Consider the following 18,466-nt stretch of genomic DNA (forward strand, 5'->3'; position numbering starts at 1 on the left):
ATTTCGGTAGTATATCTATGCTGTAATACAGTTCCTGAACAACAAGTGGCGCTCTGAATTCGGGGGACAAACAACACAGGTATTAACCTCTCTCTGGTTCCCAGACTTAGAGCAGTATGGCAGCTTATTTGTTCCTGGTGGTTGCCCGTCCATCTCAGCACTTAGCTCCCACAGATCTGGGATTCCACAGTTCTGAACAGTTCCTCAGCAACAGGCCTCTGCAATCCTCTACATGGGGACCTGGGGTCCCTGTGCCTGTCCCGAGTGAAGGATCACTCCTGTAGGCAGGATGCTGTCCACCTTGCCCTATGTCCCCAGCAAGAAGCCCGCCAGCACCATGGCACAGTGTTTCCAACAATGGTATGACCCTGATAGGAAACTGTCTCCCCTTACGGATGTCTCCCCCACTGCCAAACCCCAGTGAGGTTGCACCAGGCAGCACCCCAAATTGGCCCCCAAATTCCACTCGGGAGTGCCTACTTCATTCCTTTCAGAATCCCGGAGCCTGATAAGGGCACATGTTCACCTCCAGATAGGCGCCCAGCAACATGTCAGCTCGCACTCGCTTCTGTGTCTCTCCTCTTTCTGGGAACCCCTCCTCTGTGTATGATCCACAGGTTGTGACCCTCCTCAGAGCGGATCAAGCCAGCAATCTAATCTGGCCACCAAATTCTGCTCTTAGAAGTAGTATTTAGTCTCACAAAAGGAACGCAGAAATTATCCCCCGGATCAGGCCACATCCTCCCTGCGCCATCATAACCCCGGGTGTCTGCCCACCCAGAGCCACTGCAGCACTGGGGTAACCTGCCAAACCTTGCCCAGATGTGATAGTTCTCTACACCTCGGCCAAATCCTGCTGTCTGCTTCCATGCTGCACACTCCCAGCCACCACTGTACTCGATATGCCACACTCGGACTGATCCAGCCCTCTCCCTTTGCCCCTTTGCTCTAGGACAGCTCCACTAAAGGTCCTTCCCACCCGCCATCATGCACAGCCCCCCATGAAAGGCATTTGTAACACATTAACTACTGTGTGACTCGCATTTAGCATATGCTAGTTATGAGCCTGGGGCCTTGTGAAGCATATATAACTCACACATTTCTTCATCTAATAACACATCATGGCCCCAAGGAATTTTTTTTCCAAGTGTAGCAGTCAGTGTGTTCAAATGATATTTTCCTACTATGAACATTTCCCTTAAGAGGAAAACAGAGAATAATGCCCTGACACTCTGCCATAAAAATATTTTTGTACTGCTTCCACTTTTATTTTTCCCAGGTACAGAACGTCTTTGAATTCAAATTCTGTTGTGTGAATGATTGTTGCATGGGCGATGCCACAGAGATTAAGCTTGCAATTAAATGTCGGAGAATAAGAAAGCCTGAAAGCTCGCTCAGGCAAACAGCGATTTTATTTCTTCCACCAAGGCTTATATAGGCACATAACTTAATCAATAAACATGTGGCTTAAAACTTGGCCCCAGGCCTCTTACTGCCTGACACCTAGTGGCCTACAGATTAACTGGATTAACTGATAACCACTTCACTAACATTATCTAAAGCTATTTTTATGCTAAGTAATCAAAAACAAAACCACAAAACAAGGTTCTGGGGAAATAAGATGTTTGAATGCTGGACCTTTAATGGACCATCTGGAGGCAGTCAATCACCTTTAGGGAGTCTTCTGGAAATAGCTGAGCTATACAGGTATCTGCCTACAGGCCTGCCCCCACGAAGCTCGGCCCTAAATCACTTCTACGTGATTAGTCCCTAAGCCACATGTGTAGTTCTATCCAGGTTTTTTCCCTTCCACTCACAAAAGACTTCAAACTTCCTTCACAAAATGGAACCATTGAAAGGTTTACTTATAGGATTTTTGTCTATAATTCCCTTTTGGAAACTTTGCAGTGTGATTTGTTCTCAGCCACCTTCCTGTATTTTCATGGCTCTGTATTTCATAACTGTCTAGAATTAACCAAGATGCCTACAGCAGCCATCTAGCAGACGTGTCCCTGAGCCATCTGCTAGAGAACAGCCTGAGATGGTAGAGGTGAAGTCTCTCTTAGAGTAGCTACGTGCCCTGGGGCCAAGAGTAGTCCTCTGGTATCCCTTCACCTACAAAAGCTAACCTCTTTGCTTGTTAAGATGTTCATTCCCTCCCTTATTTGGATGCTAGTATTGAGGAGGAAAGGCAGAAATGAGTCTTGCCCTCTGGAATTCCTCACACTTGAAAAGGAAAAAAAAATACTTTCTAAAAGGACAAGGAAAACCCACCTAGAAGGTGGTGTAAAAACATACAATGCAAAAATGCACTTTAGGCACAGTGCAGTGTCTCCTGGGGGGGTGGGCACCCAGCACTTCACTGAGCAGAACAGGGGTGGAGAATGTTCCCAACGTTAGGATGCCCTTATTGACACTGGAGTCAGACGTGTCTGTTTTCCAACCAGTCCTGCCCCTCCCTGGGTTTGCCACCTTAAAAAATTTTGTTTTCTTATTTGAGGCTCTGTCTTCCATTAAATATGAAAGCAGGCCTCATCATAATGTATGATAAGAGCAAACCTTCAGAATATTATGTTAACTGAAATACGCTGGCAACAAAATGATGCATATTACATTAACTTCACTTATATAAACTATCTTAAGTAGTCAAACTCATAGAAAGAGAAAATAGAATGGTGTTTGTCAAGGGTGTTACTCAAGGGTTGAAGAGAGGGTAAAAGGAGTTTTTACTTAGGGGGTATTGAGTGGTAGATCTGAATGATTTCAAAGTTCTAGAGATCTGTATAACAGTAAGTAACAAATATACTTAACACTACTGAAATGTAAACTTAAAAAGATTTTTAAGGTCAGATGTGGTGGCTCACTCCTATAATCCTAGCACTCTGGGAGGCCGAGGTGGGTGGATAGCCTGAGCTCACAGGTTTGAGACCAGTCTGAGTCAGAGCGAGACCTAATGTCTAAAAATAGCTGGTCATTGTGTTGTTTGCCTGTAGTCCCCGCTACTTGGGAGGATGAGGCAAGAAAACTATTTGAGCTCAAGAGTATGAGGTTGCTGTGAACTATGATACCATAGCACTCTACTGAGCCAAGGTGGACAAAGTGAGACTGTCTCAAAAAAAAAAAGGTATTTTTTTTATAAGATAAAAGTTCATTTTAATAAAGAAAAAATTCAACATTGAAAAAAAGTATTTTTAGGAATACTTTTGGCTGTGTTTTGTTGTGAGACACAGATTCACTCTGTAGGGTAGAGTGCCACGGCATCATAATTGCCCACAGCAGCCTCAAACTCTTGGGGTCAAGAGATCCTCTTTGGAAGCGGGGATTAGTGTGCTCCCACTAAATGGGCACAATTTAATGGTAGAAGGCATGACTCCTTAGTGTGGGACACAATCACAATAAGGACTCTCTTGTGAGTCCTTATTGAAAATGCAAACATTGTAACCTAATTGTACCACACATTGATCAGAAATTAAAAAAAAAAAAAAAAAGAAAGAAAGAAATCCTGTTGCCTGTCTACTGAGTAGCTGGGACTCTAGGTGTGAACCACCACAGCTGGCTAGGGTCTCTCTCTCCCTCTTGCTCAGGCTGGTCTTGAACTCCTGAGCTCAAGCAATCCATCCACCTCAGCCTCCCAGAGTGCTAGGTAGGATTCCAGGTGTGAATCATCCAGCATGATAATACCTTTTGTTATGTGTTCTTTTAATAATACAATTTTAAACAGATAACAAAAAGAGACAGTCAATAAATCTTTCCAAAAATTACCTTCAAATAACAAGTGTTTCTCTCACACACATAAAAACATAGATCCATCATTGAGCATATGGCAAAATTAAGACAATTTTTATGATCATTCAACTAGATAAGATGAAACAAACATTAAAAACTAAGGAAGAGCTGGGGCTCAGTGGCTCATGCCTGTAATCCCAGTAGTCTGGGAGGCCTAGGCAGGTGGATTGCCTGAGCTCACAGGTTCAGGACCAGCCTGAGCAAGTGCAAGACCCCATCTCTAAAACATAGCTGGACATTGTAACGGGTGCCTGTAGTCCCGGCAACTAGGGTGGCTGAGACAAGACAATAGCCTGAGCCCAAGACTTTGAAGTTGCTGTGAGCTATAAGTACACGACACTCTATCAAAGGTGACGATGTGAGACTCTGCCTCAGAAAAGAAAAAAAAAAAAACTAAACAAGAAAATAAATATATAAGATAATCATAAAGAAAGTCTGTTAAGAAAAACACATACATATATTATTAGTGATATACATATGCCTAATATTTTGATTGAACCTCACCTTGACTTAAAGTGTATATATAGAGCTACAAACTCTTATCTAAGAATATAAGACATAGACAAACCAAACACACAATAAACTGATGTTAAGGTAACTGGCCTACCAAGAAACACAGTCATAGGGTGTTATAAAACAAGAATATTAGAAACTTTAGCTTATGAAATTCTGTATGGAAATTAATATGACATTAAAAAAGAATGTTTTTCTAGATAACTAGAAGGTTCAACTATGACCTATGATCCCTATGTATCTATAGAGAGCAGATATTTTCAATCACTGGCACATGGTGTATGAAAATACAATTTCACAGAAAATACACTGTAATCAATAATAAAGAACCTCAGGTAAGAATTTTTTTTTCTTTGCAGTTTCTGGCCAGGGCTGGTTTTGAACCCTCCACCTCCAGCATATGGGGCCGGCACCCTACCCTTTTGAGCCACGGGCGCCGCCCTCAGGTGAGTATATTTTAATGCATAGCACTTAAAAGGCTTTACAAATAATAGGTTTTTCCTGGACGCTGTGGCTCATACCTGTAATCTCAGCGCTCTGGGAGAATGAGGTGAGTGGACTGACTGACCTCAGGAGTTCAAGATCAGCCAGAGACAGAGTGAGACGCCCTCTCTACAAATGGCCAGGCATTGTGGAGGGCACCTGTAGCCCCAGCTACTTGGGAGGCTGAGGCAAGAGAATCAATTGAGCCCAAGAGTTTTACATTGCTGTGAGCTATGACACTACTGCACCCTACTGTGAGTGACAAAGGAAGACTGTCTCAAAAAAAAAGAAAAAAAGAAAAACCACAAAGTAGCTGGCAATACAGGCATGCATCCATTGAGACTTTTCACTCTCCAGAAGATGCTCTGGTGAACATATGGCCCCTCTCACCCCCACTAAATTACTCAATGAACACCCAGTTATTTACATACACTTGGAAAGAGAAATTCCTCCTTGAATTCACAGAGCTTGAGCTAGAACTAAGTACACAGTAATACATGTAAATATCATGAAAGTGCAGTTTGATAAGTATATTCTTAACTATGACATTTTATAATTAAATATCTGTAACTACTGTATTTTATCTAATCCTGAACAATATGGCCTTCTTGATTCTAGAACTATTTGATGCTGCAGGAACAGTAGAAATGTCCAGGGATGTGTTTCAAATCAAGAATGGAACCTCTGCTTGTTGTCAACACGTCAGTTTTGTATCTTTTTCATTTCAAATCCTCACTGTGGACTCTATTTGGGGGTACACCGTGTCTGTGCTATGACTTATTTTACGAAACAGAGAATACAATGTGGGGGATTGGGTTTAGTTTTTCAGATAATCTACTTCAACTTCGATGACACTTTTGCACACTGAAAGCCCACTTGCCTGCAGAGCAGCAGTTGGACCTCACAGTGCGGATTGTGCCTTCACTGGGAAGGTTCTGTGACGCCCATCACCGTGGTGACGTGAGAGTATATATCTTGGCCCCTCCTGTTGCCACTTGCCATTCAACATGGGAAACCTGAAAAGCAGATTCAAAGGTATGTTCATACTGACCCGTAGGAGGCCCTGCTCCTTCACAGTGACTAGATTATTTCTCACAATATTTTACTTACAAAATTATCCTCAGCATTTTCCCATGGGTGGTTATAATGTGTTTCTGGTTTTGTTTGATTCCCTAATTTATAGTTGATACTCCTGTCAAGCAGGTTGCCCTAAAGTTTATCTCCTCCTTTCAAAAATATATTCTTTTTTCTTATGTCCTGTGATCCTCAAACATTGCTCAATTAGATGTCCCCTAAATTGGAAAATATGGGAACATCTATTTCCATGTCATTTTAACTTAACTGAGTACCTGCTAAAACCATTCATTTTAAAAATTTGAAGGAAATCCAGAAAGCAGGGGATGATTTTGTGGGTTTTCACATGTTAAACTCCATGTTTCACATGTCTTTTCTTTTTCCTGAAATGTGTGCTGAGTTCAGTCAACTTTTGGCACGTCATTTCTGTTCATATGTAAATTTAAAAAAACAACAAATCTCAGTGTGTGCTCCCTGGTGTCACTATATAAAACAAAACACACATTGACTTTAATTCTGTAGAGGCTGGTCAGATAAGTAGACAAGGAGGCTACTAGTTTATCTCAATAGATTACCAAAGCACCAGCCCAGATGGCTACTCTTCCAGTGAATTCTCCCTGCCTGCTAACTCGGGTTTAATGAGTGGTAGGAAAGGTTATTGTTTGTGAAAACATTATGAGGCAGCTTTTCACAATGTCCTACATTCTGAGCACACTTGGGGGAGAAGCAGACACTGGTTATTAAGTGTGGTCACATAAGGGGCAGCTCACAGCATGACGTACTGGGGGAGAAAGGCCACAGATGTGATGCCAAGACCCTAAGAGGATTTCCTTCAGTAGAAACAGGGCCACATTAGGGACGGAAGATGTGTATGGTAGAGGAGAGAGGATGTGTCGTGATCAGGGCAACCTCCTTATCCAGGCATGTCCTCCGGGGCATCGACTTGGATTCCCCTTGAACAATGGGTAGGAATGTTGGAGAAAGAGTCAGGGGAGCTCTTGAATCAGGAGTCCAGGATATGGTGGAGAGGTCCCAGTCATCAGAGGTCTGCGCCTCCCATGGGACCATGTACACTTCCCATGCCAGATCCATCACTCATTCATGATGTGATGCTAAAAGCCACTTAGCTTCCCTCAATGTCACAACCACTCAGTAGAGAACAGGAGGTACAGCACCTGCTCTGCCCACCCACAGTCTGATGTGGGGATCACAGGCCATAATGCCAGACGTTCTCTGACAGCTGCAGAGCATCATACCCACAGAAGGGATGAGAAATCACCCTCCACCCCCACTGCCCTGCAGTGGTCCTAGCACACTACCTGGGGTCCGGTTTGTTCCCCCTGCCATTTAGGAAACACAGAAGACGACTAACGGACCAGTCCTCTTCCTCACGATTCACCTGGATTGAGTCATTTCAGCTGCCTCATGTCGTAACAACAAATAAGCCTATTACCATAGTCATATGACAGTGCAGAGAACTGAGAACAGAGGGACCTCATGACCTTCTCAGGTGTAGGTGCCTGTCAATGGGCTTGGACCCCGTCCCTAACTCTGCACCACCAGCGCCCTGCTCTCTGTCTCTCTGCTCTGCTGCCTTTCTGTGTGGTCTCATCTCCATGAAGGCTTGGCCCACACAGGCTCCCTGAACCCCACGATCTCCCTGAAACCCAGCTTTCATCAGATGGCTCTGCTTGGAACTCAGTAAACAATGGGATCAGATGTTCAAACTCAGAATCCAATTTTACTAGTTCTCTCTGGACTTCTGTCAGGAAGATGCTTAAAGTCATCCCTATTGGGAAGGCACTAACCATGTTCTTTGCTGACAGCACTGACTCCCACGCCACCCCCAAGAGCAGAGCATTGTACTGCATCAGTTTTGGTCACCTGAAAAACTTACTGTGACCATGAAGGTTATTTAGAATAGTGACTGGGTATTACTTGGTGTCCCAGATGTAATACAAACCTATGAAGCGTGTAAGCTGTGTTTTTCATGCAGCAATATTTTAATTTTCCAAGTCATAAGTGCTGCTGCAACCACAGAATTCAATATACATTTTCAAGTCAAGATTGGTTCACATTCGATGGCAGATAATAATTGAAGCTCGTGTCTAGATACTACCTGGTTATTGACCATTGGCTTAAAAACATCTCACTGGACCATGCTTGGTGGGTGAGGCCTGTCATCCTTGCCCTTTGGGAGGCTGAGGCAGGAGGATCCCTGGAGCCCAGGACTTTGAGGTTGCAGTGAGCTATGATGACACCACCCACACTCTAGCTTTCAATCCAGGGAGGCAGAGTGAGACCCTGTCTTGCCCCGACCCCTGAAAATGTCTGCCTGAAAGAATGGTGCTAAATGATGATTTCTAATAAAGGCATCACCTCATCTAGAAGAGTTTGGGGTTGACATAAAAATGGATCCATGTTCCCCTATCAATCTTTCCTCTCTCCCCCATGTCCTATTGGCAATGATCAATGACATCTTCACTTACTGGGATACATTTGTTACAATTAATCTAAAACTTGACATCTGATTCTCTAAAGTTAATCATTTCCATTCAGGTTCACTCTTTCCACTGGGCATTTCTGTCAGTTGTGACACCTTCAAAGCCCTTTTGCCCATTGTGTCCTCATGCGGTGCACTCTCCCTGCCCTCAAAGGCCCCTAACCCTTTGTTGGTCCACAAACCCTGGCAACTATTGAGATTTGCACTGTTTTTATATTTTTGCGTTTCCAGAATGTCATGTAATTGGAATGATAAATAATGGAGTTGTTTTATTATTATTTTTTTTTTTGAAGGAGTGATGAGAGCTTTGTTAGCACCCAGCAGACAGGTCAATGGGTGGGTTGACAGGACAATGGCGGGGTGTTCAGGTGGGCAGCAGGGGACCAGTGGGCAGGTGAACATGGCTCAGGCAGGTAGGCAGGTAGCAAGCAGGGAGGATGCAGTTGGGGGCTGCCCTGCGAGGGGTGTGGCATCCCTCCAGCTGCTGCCTGCTGGGGCCTCGGTCTGTGGCTTAGAACTCAGAACTCGGTGTCTACAACGTGGAAAGCTGGCCTGCCTGAGTAAGGCATTGATGAAGACTGAAGGCTGGCCTCCTTTTGTAGCTGAATCTCCTTTAGTGCAAATATGGAAGTAGTGTCAGGAAATTTGTGGATCCGCTCCCCCAGACTGAAGAAGAATGGATGTTTCATGGCATCCTCTGCAGAGATGCGATTTTGACCCTCAAACTGTAGCAGCTTAGAGAGGAGGTCAGCCCCGAAGCTATCAAGTCAGGGTGCATGGCTTAAAAGGGCCTCGGCTGGGTACTTGGGATACTTGTATGTCTTAAACTCCTCATTGGACAGGATGCCTGGCCACGTGTCCTCAGTTGGGGTTCCTAAGATACCGAAGATGAAGTGCAGCTGTTCTTCCACTGCGGAGCCCGTGAAGAGGGGTCGGCCATCTCATAGAAGATGCAGCCCACACCCCACATGTCAACCTGAGTGGAGTAGTCTGTGGACCCAAGCAGGATGTCAGGTGGCTGGTACCACAGTGTCACCACCTCATTAGAGTATGTCTTTGTTGGGATTGACTTGGCCCGGGCCAGACCAAAGTCAGCTAGCTTGAGCTCTCCCATCTCGTTGATAAGCAGGTTCTGGGGCTTGAGGTCTCGGTGCAGCACCTTCTGCCGTGGCAGTAGGCCAGGCCATGGAGCAGCTGGAACAGGAACAGTTTCACCTTGTGCATGTTGATTAGGTTCCCACAGTCATCCAGGTACTGCTTCAGGTCCTTGTCCAGGTACTCAAAGACAAGGGTGAGGGATTTCTCCGTGTGGATAATGTCATGTAGCCTAACAATATTGGCATGTTTGAAGTCCTTGAGCAGAGACACTTCCCGGATGGCAGTGCAGGGTGCCCCCTCTTGTGTTCCAGTCTGATCTCCTTGAGTGCTACAAGGTTGTCTGTAAGCTTGCTTTTGCCTTTGTATACTGTGGCATAGGTATTGTCGCCCAGTTTGTCCAGCTGGATGTAGGTCTCTAGTTTTCCAAAGCCAATCTCCGAGAGGGTGACATGACGGAGGCAGCGGCTGAGGGGCTTGTCAAAAATGGGACTATTTAGAGTCAGCTTCTCAAGGTAACCCTCAGCCGGATGTCAGCTGGTAGTGACAGGCGCTTGTTAATGTCCTCAGTGGAGATCTGGAGTGGGGGATGGTTGCACATGCGCACCCTCACTGGAGCCTGCACCTCATCCTAGGATGTGGCCCAAGCCTGGTCACTCTCCCCATCAGACCCAATCTTCAAGGACTGCTGGGACCAGCGCCTGCGGCCAACAGAAGAAGAAGGAGGTCGCGCGGCCTGAGCCCGGGCCGTTGCCCCAGGTGCCACCGCGCCAGCCCCGCGGCTCTGAGGCTGCTGGCAGCCCCGCCGGTGGCCATGGATCGAATGAAGAAGAGCAAACGGCAGGTGTCCATGACACTCGGAAGTGGCCGAGGCATAGATGAGACCAAAGGTGCCTCTGAGCAGATAGGCCTGGATGAGAGTGGCTGTGGTGGTGGTAGTGCCCTTGGGGAACCTCCATCTATATGCGGCCCACTCAGCTCTCACCAGCGATTGTGCACGAGGACTTGAAAATGGAGTTGTTTTAGACCAACATTTCACTCATCCATAGATATTGAATGTTCCTTCATCTCTCTGTCATGGCTTGTGTAGATCTAACATTTCATCTGGCTTTTTATCTCCTTTGTTTCAGCAAAGCAATGTTTCTCCCGCTCCTGCTGCCCTTCAGTCGTCCCACGTCTCCCACCCATCCCTCTCTATCCCCAGCCTGTTACCCTGACCCCACTCATGCCACCTCCTCGCCTCTGGTGCCCCCTGGACCTATTTAGGTCATCAACCCCTTCTCGAACACGGTCCCTGCCTGCCCCTGCCGCTTCATGTCCCCTTTCTCGCCCCCGGTCCCTGCCCACACTCACTGTTGCACGGTCCCACCCCAGCCCCCTGTTTTTGCCTGGTCACCTGCGTCCACAGTCCCCTCCCAGCCCCCTGTTTTTGCCTGGTCACCTCCGTCCACAACCCCCTCCCAGCCCCCTGTTCCTTCCTGGTAACCCCCCTCCCCACTCCCCTCCCAGCCCCCTGTTCCTGCCTGGTAACACCCCTCCACAGCCCCCTCCCAGCCCCCTGTTTCTGCCTGGTCAGCCCCCTCCACAGCCCCCTCCCAGCCCCCTGTTCCTGCCTGGTAACCCCCCTCCCCACTCCCCTCCCAGCCCCCTGTTCCTGCCTGGTCACCCCCCTCCACAGCCTCCTCCCAGCCCCCTGTTCTTGGCGGGCCATGCCCCACCACAGCCCTCTCCAAGTCCCGAGCCCCTGCCCACCTGCAATTGTCTTCGGTCCCTCTTCTGCTGGAGATCCAACAGAATTGCCCCAGAGCGACCAGCCAGGCAACCCTCGCCACCTGCACACTGCCCACTTCGCAGGCTGCGTTGGTGGCGGTAGCCCCGTTACAAGTCCAGGAAGAACCAGATGTGGGGCCACCAGTCATTGCCTGGAATGGACTGGCCATGGACTGGAAGCACAGGCAAGCACTTTACTCTGCAGCATGCCTTTTTCTCAGTTGAAGTGAAAGATACCCCTCAACAAAATGGGTCTTTTTCCCTGGGACCCAACATCATGGGTTTCTGTGGCCTCTGATGCGGCTGAGACAAGAGGCCTGTCCCTAGCCCAGGTCGACTTCCCCATGAACTTGTGCCTCCTCCTCTGAGGTATTCTTTCTCCTTGGAAGGTGGACTGCAGGCTAGCATCACTACGTTGTTTATGTTATAACCTTATCAATGGCCACCACACCCAGCCATTGATAAAGTTATAATATAAATTTTGAGGGGACAGAAACAGTGTGACTATAGGAGATGTAATGGTAGAAAGACACACCTTCACATTATTGGTTCTCCAGGAATTTGTTTTGGTGTTTCTCTCACCATTAGTGTGAAATTGACTTTTGCTCAGCCCTACAAATGCTATGGAGTCATTTCCATTCTCATTAGCATTTTCTGTGCTGCATATGGAACAGGGAACGCAGAGCAGTAAAGCAGCGCTGTCGAAAGAGTAAAGACAGGAACTCTAGGAGCAGACGCGGTGGGGGCACCTTACCAACGTGACAGTGAGGTGCTCATGTTTTGTGCATATCAGTTCTCACTTACCATTGATAGGTCCTTGGAAACTGCAACTTTAAGTGAAATGACATTATCTATTCCATAGAAATTTAGCACTTTTTTTCAATTTACCTATGGTAAAATTGCTTTCCTTAATAAGTACATCATTTTGCTTGAAATCACAGTTGCTTTGAATGTATCAATGACATTAACTGAGGACTTACTACATGTGTGTATATATGCATAGAAGAATTTAATATATATGCATACACATTATATTTGTTATTTGGCTTAAATAATGCTGATGCAGTGTATATGTGTGTGTGCACATGCCTGCATACACTGAGTATATACAGTGACGCATTATATCGGGTGTCCATAAAGTTTGGCTGTAATTGCATACAAAATTTATAGACACCCTGTATACTGAGGCATCATATGAATAAATACCTATATAGTGCTAAAACTGTATATTTTTAAAACAATGTTATTGAATATTTATTTAAACAAGTGAAATAAACATCTGTGATAATAAGGATTTTAAATTTGAAATAGAAAAATAAAAATTAATACATTAGGAAAATTCTATTTGATGACTATTTTCATGTGTGGGTAATAATTTTAAAATGACACATTTTGTGTCAAAATATACATACCATATATGGTCCTAATTTCCATCGTAATGTATGGAAAAGTGTTCAAACTTGAATCCCTTAATTAAAGGCCATTTTTTTATATTCTTTTTTATTTCATAATTGAAAATAGCTGGTTTTAAATTTCATAAGTCCCTAACCCCAAATAATACTTAAAAAATAATTTTTCTATTTCATGCAATCACACACTGGATATTTATAGAAATATAAACTTATTGCCCGGTTGGGGCGGGGGGGAAGAGGGAGGGCGGGGGAGGGAGAGGCGATCCCGGAGTCGTTGTGGGCCGCGGGCCGGACCGGGTCCCGGGTCGGCGGGAGCCCGGGCCGGGCGGAAGGGCTTGGCGGGCCGTTGGAGAGCCCCCGCGGCTATCGGGTCCCCTCCCTTGACGGACTCGCGCGCCCTGGCGCCCGGAGCCTCCGGCGCTGTGCCCACCCCGCTCCAGTTCGCGTCTCCCGACTCCAATTAGAGCAACCCGAAGGCCATGGAGGCTGAAGAGACGATGGAATGCCTTCAGGAGTTCCCTGAACATCATAAAATGATCCTAGACCGATTGAATGAGCAGCGAGAGCAGGACCGGTTTACTGACATCACCCTGATTGTCGACGGACACCATTTTAAGGCTCACAAGGCTGTTTTGGCTGCTTGCAGTAAGTTCTTCTACAAATTCTTTCAGGAATTTACTCAGGAACCTTTGGTGGAGATAGAAGGTGTCAGTAAAATGGCCTTTCGTCATTTAATTGAGTTCACATATACAGCAAAATTAATGATACAAGGAGAAGAAGAAGCCAATGACGTATGGAAAGCAGCAGAGTTTCTACAAATGCTAGAAGCTATCAAAGCCCTTGAAGTCAGGAACAAAGAAAACTCAGCTCCATTAGAGGAAAATACCACAGGAAAAAGTGAGGCCAAAAAAAGGAAGATTGCAGAAACATCAAATGTGATAACTGAGTCGTTGCCATCTGCAGAATCAGAACCTGTTGAAATTGAGGTAGAGATTGCCGAAGGCACAATCGAAGTGGAAGATGAAGGCATGGAAACGTTAGAGGAAGTGGCTTCTGCCAAGCAGTCTATAAAGTACATACAGAGCACAGCTTCCTCTGATGATTCAGCTTTGGCACTGTTGGCAGATATTACCAGCAAGTACCGTCAAGGTGATAGAAAAGGGCAGATTAAAGATGAAGATGGCTGTGCATCTGACCCCACAAGCAAACAGGTAGAAGGAACACATGAAATCACACTCCACTGAGAGTTTCAAGTGTGAAATATGCAATAAAAGGTATCTTCGGGAGAGCGCATGGAAACAGCACCTAAATTGTTACCACCTTGAAGAAGGTGGAGTCAGTAAGAAGCAAAGAACTGGGAAAAAAATTCACATATGTCAGTACTGTGAGAAACAGTTTGATCATTTTGGACATTTTAAAGAGCATCTTCGAAAACATACAGGTGAGAAACCTTTCGAATGTCCAAATTGCCATGAACGATTTGCTAGAAATAGCACCCTTAAATGTCACCTCACTGCATGCCAAACTGGAGTGGGGGCAAAAAAGAGAAGAAAGAAGCTTTATGAATGCCAGGTCTGTAACAGTGTGTTTAACAGCTGGGACCAGTTCAAAGATCACTTGGTAATACACACTGGAGATAAACCCAACCATTGTACTTTATGTGATTTGTGGTTCATGCAAGGAAATGAACTGAGGAGGCATCTCAATGATACTCACAATATTTCAGAGCGTCTAGTAACTGAAGAAGTTCTTTCAGTAGAAACACGTGTGCAAACTGAACCTGTGACATCAATGACTATTATAGAACAAGTTGGGAAGGTGCATGTGTTACCATTACTTCAGGTCCAGGTAGATTCAGCACAAGTAACTGTGGAACAAGTCCATCCAGATCTGCTTCAGGACAGCCAAGTGCATGATTCACATATAAGTGAGCTTCCAGAGCAAGTCCAAGTGAGTTACCTAGAAGTGGGTCGAATTCAGACTGAAGAAGGTACTGAAGTACATGTGGAGGAGCTGCATGTCGAACGGGTAAATCAAATGCCGGTAGAAGTACAAACTGAGCTTCTAGACACAGACTTGGATCACATGACTCCAGAAATCATGAACCAAGAGGAGAAAGAGCCTACCCATGCAGAGACTGTTGAGGCTGCCAGGGAAGATCAGGAAAATGCTGAGGATTTAGAGACCAGGCCAACAGTGGATTCCCAAGCTGAAAAAGCCGGGGAAGAGGACAGAACAGTTATGCCAGTTTTAGAATGAAATAACGAATATATTTTTAAATTTACATGTTAGGCTTTTGAACTGTTTAAGGTCAGTGTGACTGTCCTTAAAGCTAACAGACAAGTGGACCAAAGTTAAACCTTATTTCCTGTTGTGCTGATCCGTTTATCAAAACAAACTGATTCTCCTCCCCTCTCTTAATGCCACAGAGGAGGGATTTTTCCCACACATGAAGGGGAGCTTTGAGGAGTATATTTCGGGAAACTTACATGGATTATATTCTTATTACATAGTTGGGTACGAATTTATTTTCATTGTGGTAAAGGTTCTCTCTTTTTTCTTTCCAAAAAAAAAAAAAAAAAAAAAAAAAAAAAGAAATATAAACTTATTTTGTTGGAACCGAAAATTCCATTAATGAAATCAAATACATTGTGCAAGTGAGATAAACATGTACATACCACATCCAGCCTTCCCTGTGCAGCTGCATTTTTAATCTTTTCTATCACATAGGAAGAGTTAATCGTGGGGAGAAAAAAGCCTTATGGTGGTGATAATTTTGACTATAAAAAAACACTGATAATGTCTGTTGATGTTTTCAGATATACAATTATTTCACTTTTAGTACAACAATGAACTTATTTTTCATTTATGCTACCGTCTAAAACTGCATAATTTTACAAACTGGTATTGGAATCTCAGCCAACACCTTTCTCCTCCTCTTCTGCATTTTCATACTTCCTCTGATCACAGGGTGAAACCCACGGACCTGACCATCTGACATTTGGCCTTCGTTCATGTGTGAAGTTCTTCACGGTACTATTATTGGGGTCTCCAGAACTCTTTGGGTCATTGAACTTTCAGAATGACCTTACATGCGAGGCATTTTTCTACTAGAGCAGAGGGATCAAGGATCTCTCCATATGCACCACCAGCCTCCTGAGCATGCTCCAGGCCATCACTGTCAGCCCCACCACCTCCTGGTTGGCCAGATTTAAACGTAAGTCCACAGATTACATCATCCATGTTTTACTTTTTGTGGTCCTGCACCTTGTCTTTTAATCATAGCATGATCTTCTACACCATAGCTACTTATCATTTGATCAGACAAATCTACTGAAGATAAACACTTCTCACTTTCCCCCATGAATCCCATCATCAGGAGACTTCTTTTTGCTCTGTCATTATCCAGGCATGTCTCCTCTGTAGGAATCATGCTGCTCTCAAGTGCTTACGTGGTGATCCTCTTGCTCAGGGAGCAGAGACGATCCCAGCACCTTCACAGCGCCAGACTCTCCTCTAAAGCCTCCCCAGAGAAGATGGTCACCCAGACCATCCTGCTGCAAGTGAGTTGCTTTGTGGTCATGTAGTGGATGGATTTTATTATTTCATTCTCCTCAACCTTGTTTTGGGCATATGGCTCAGTCATCGGAATGTCCAGAAGATGCCACATTTGATCCTTTGGTGCTACTCAGTTCAAACAAAAGAATAATGTTCTCCAAAATATACAAAATAAGTGGCATAAAATAAAATTAATTCTCTGAAGAGTAGGTTTTTCTCTCCTCATTTACCTTTTCACGTAGAAGATAATTTGTTTGATTTAATTACCATGTATAAAAATTATACTCTTATTATATATCAGTTATTTAAGAACTGATCTACTTAAAAGCTTCATGATTGGACTTTCATCCGCTGCCTCCATGGGGAAGGTGAATGTGGCCAAGTTGCGCTACCTGAGCTGGGATGGCTTCAGGGTTTTGACCGGTGTTGAAATGACCATGAAGAACCATGAGATAGTTCCCTGCAGTTTGATCACTTCTATAGCTGGCTGTAAGAAAGTTTTAAGAGAATTAGTGAAACATAAACTCATAGCTTGGGAGCGTTCCAAGACTGTCCGGGGCTATTTATTGACAAATGTAGGCTATGATTATGGCTTTGAAAACACTTTGTTCCAGACAAGTAGTTGAGTCTGTTGGAAACCAGATGGGTGTTGGCAAAGAATCAGATATTTACATTGTTGCAAATGAAGAAGGACAGCAATTTGCATTAACACTTCACAGACTAGGAAGAACCTCCTTTTGAAATCTAAAAAACAAGCCTGATTACCATAAACACAGGCATGTGTCTTAGCTTTATTTATCTCCTCTCTCTGCGGTGAAGGAATTTGCTTATATGAAGGTGTTATATGGGAGGAAATTTCCAGTTCCAAAGCTAGTTGTTTATAATCGCCATGCAGTGGTCATGGAGATCATAAATGGTTATCCTCTATGTCAGATACACCATGGTGAAAATCCTGCCTCAGTCTATGATGAAGCTATGGAACTAATTGTAAGACTTGGGAATCATGGGCTGATTCACGGAGATTTCAATGAATTCAATCGCATTTTGGATGGAAATGATCGTATCACCATGGATCGATTTCCTACAGATGATCTCAACTTCTCAAACCAGTGCTGAAGGGTATTTCGACAGAGATGTCAAGTGCATCAGAGATTTCTTCATGAAGTGTTTTGGCTATGAAAGTGAGCTTTATCCAACCTTTAGTGATGTCAGGACGGAAGGCTCTCTTGATGTGGAGGTTTCTTCCAGCAGCTACACAAAGGAGCTACAGGCTGGTGACCACCTGCTGCAGCCAGTGGGCCCAGATGAGAGGGCCACTGAGACAGAAGAGGGACCTCAGTTTTCATTTTCTGATGGAGAAGTGTCAGAAAAATCAGAGGTTTGTAGTTCCAAAGATGAAAGAGAACAGAACTGTGTGGACCAGTCGGGTGGCTACAGATCATTCGAAGACCTGGAACACATCAGGGAGGACAGTTCATCAGAGCAGAGTGCTGGCGCACACCACTTTGAAATGACTGACTTCAGCCAGGTTTAGAAGAAATGAAAGGGCAGGTTGTTGACAAAAATTCCATACCTGAATTTTCTGAGGAGAAAAACAGAAATGAAAATTACCTGAGACAAGGTGGTCAGACACATCAAGGAGAAGCCTCTGGTGGCTCTGAGGAGTGTGTGGATGAATGCTCTCATCTAACTGCCTTGTGTCACTGAGTAAAGAATCCAGGCCTCTCAGAAATGAAAAACATATGGGAGACATTAATTGGTGTAGAACAAGAAAGAACTCTGAGTATTACTTCTTCTACGGGCAGTGTTGCGAGCTGTTCAACAATTCTTCCCGAACTCATGAAACAGAAGGTGAAACGTCAGTTGACAAAACAGCAAAAATCAGCAGTCGGTGATTACAAAAAACAGAAGCAAATGTGTTTACCAAGCAATGAAGGGAAAACATGCAAAGTATTAAATCAAGTTGGAAGCAGCTGGCTTTTGGGGAGAATAATATATATTTTTGATATTTTTTTAAAGTTACTCTACTCACCTTTTAAGTCACTTTTAGTCTTCTTTTGCATCAAGGCCAATATATAAAAAGATGAATAAATCTGATTTCATTTATAAAAAAATGAAATGATGGTGAGTAGAAGGCCTATGTTCCACTGGCTTCTGATTATGATGCTCTGTATGTTGCCAACAAAATTGAGATCATTTAAACCAAGTCGAGGTGGCTCATTCTAAATACATAACTTTTCATCATTAAAAAAAAAAACCCAAGAAATTTGTT

At 44.4% G+C, this 18,466-nt stretch overlaps 1 protein-coding gene and 2 pseudogenes across 1 annotated transcript; 2 read left to right on the forward strand and 1 right to left on the reverse strand.

Annotated features, from left to right (window-relative positions):
* Positions 1-8,877: 8,877 nt before the first annotated feature.
* Positions 8,878-11,394, reverse strand: LOC128588737 (cyclin-dependent kinase 16-like; annotated as a pseudogene).
* Positions 11,395-12,890: 1,496 nt separating this feature from the next.
* Positions 12,891-15,190, forward strand: LOC128589143 (zinc finger protein 131-like). Its single transcript, XM_053596063.1, is given in 2 exon segments — positions 12,891-13,855; positions 13,857-15,190. Coding segments are annotated over 2 exon segments (1,779 nt in total). The 5' UTR covers positions 12,891-13,115; the 3' UTR covers positions 14,896-15,190.
* Positions 15,191-16,553: 1,363 nt separating this feature from the next.
* On the forward strand, positions 16,554-18,187 carry LOC128589145 (serine/threonine-protein kinase RIO2-like; annotated as a pseudogene).
* The last annotated feature ends 279 nt before the right edge of the window (positions 18,188-18,466 follow it).

This window comes from Nycticebus coucang, chromosome 6 (assembly GCF_027406575.1).
Source record: "Nycticebus coucang isolate mNycCou1 chromosome 6, mNycCou1.pri, whole genome shotgun sequence".
Lineage (NCBI taxonomy): Eukaryota > Metazoa > Chordata > Mammalia > Primates > Lorisidae > Nycticebus > Nycticebus coucang.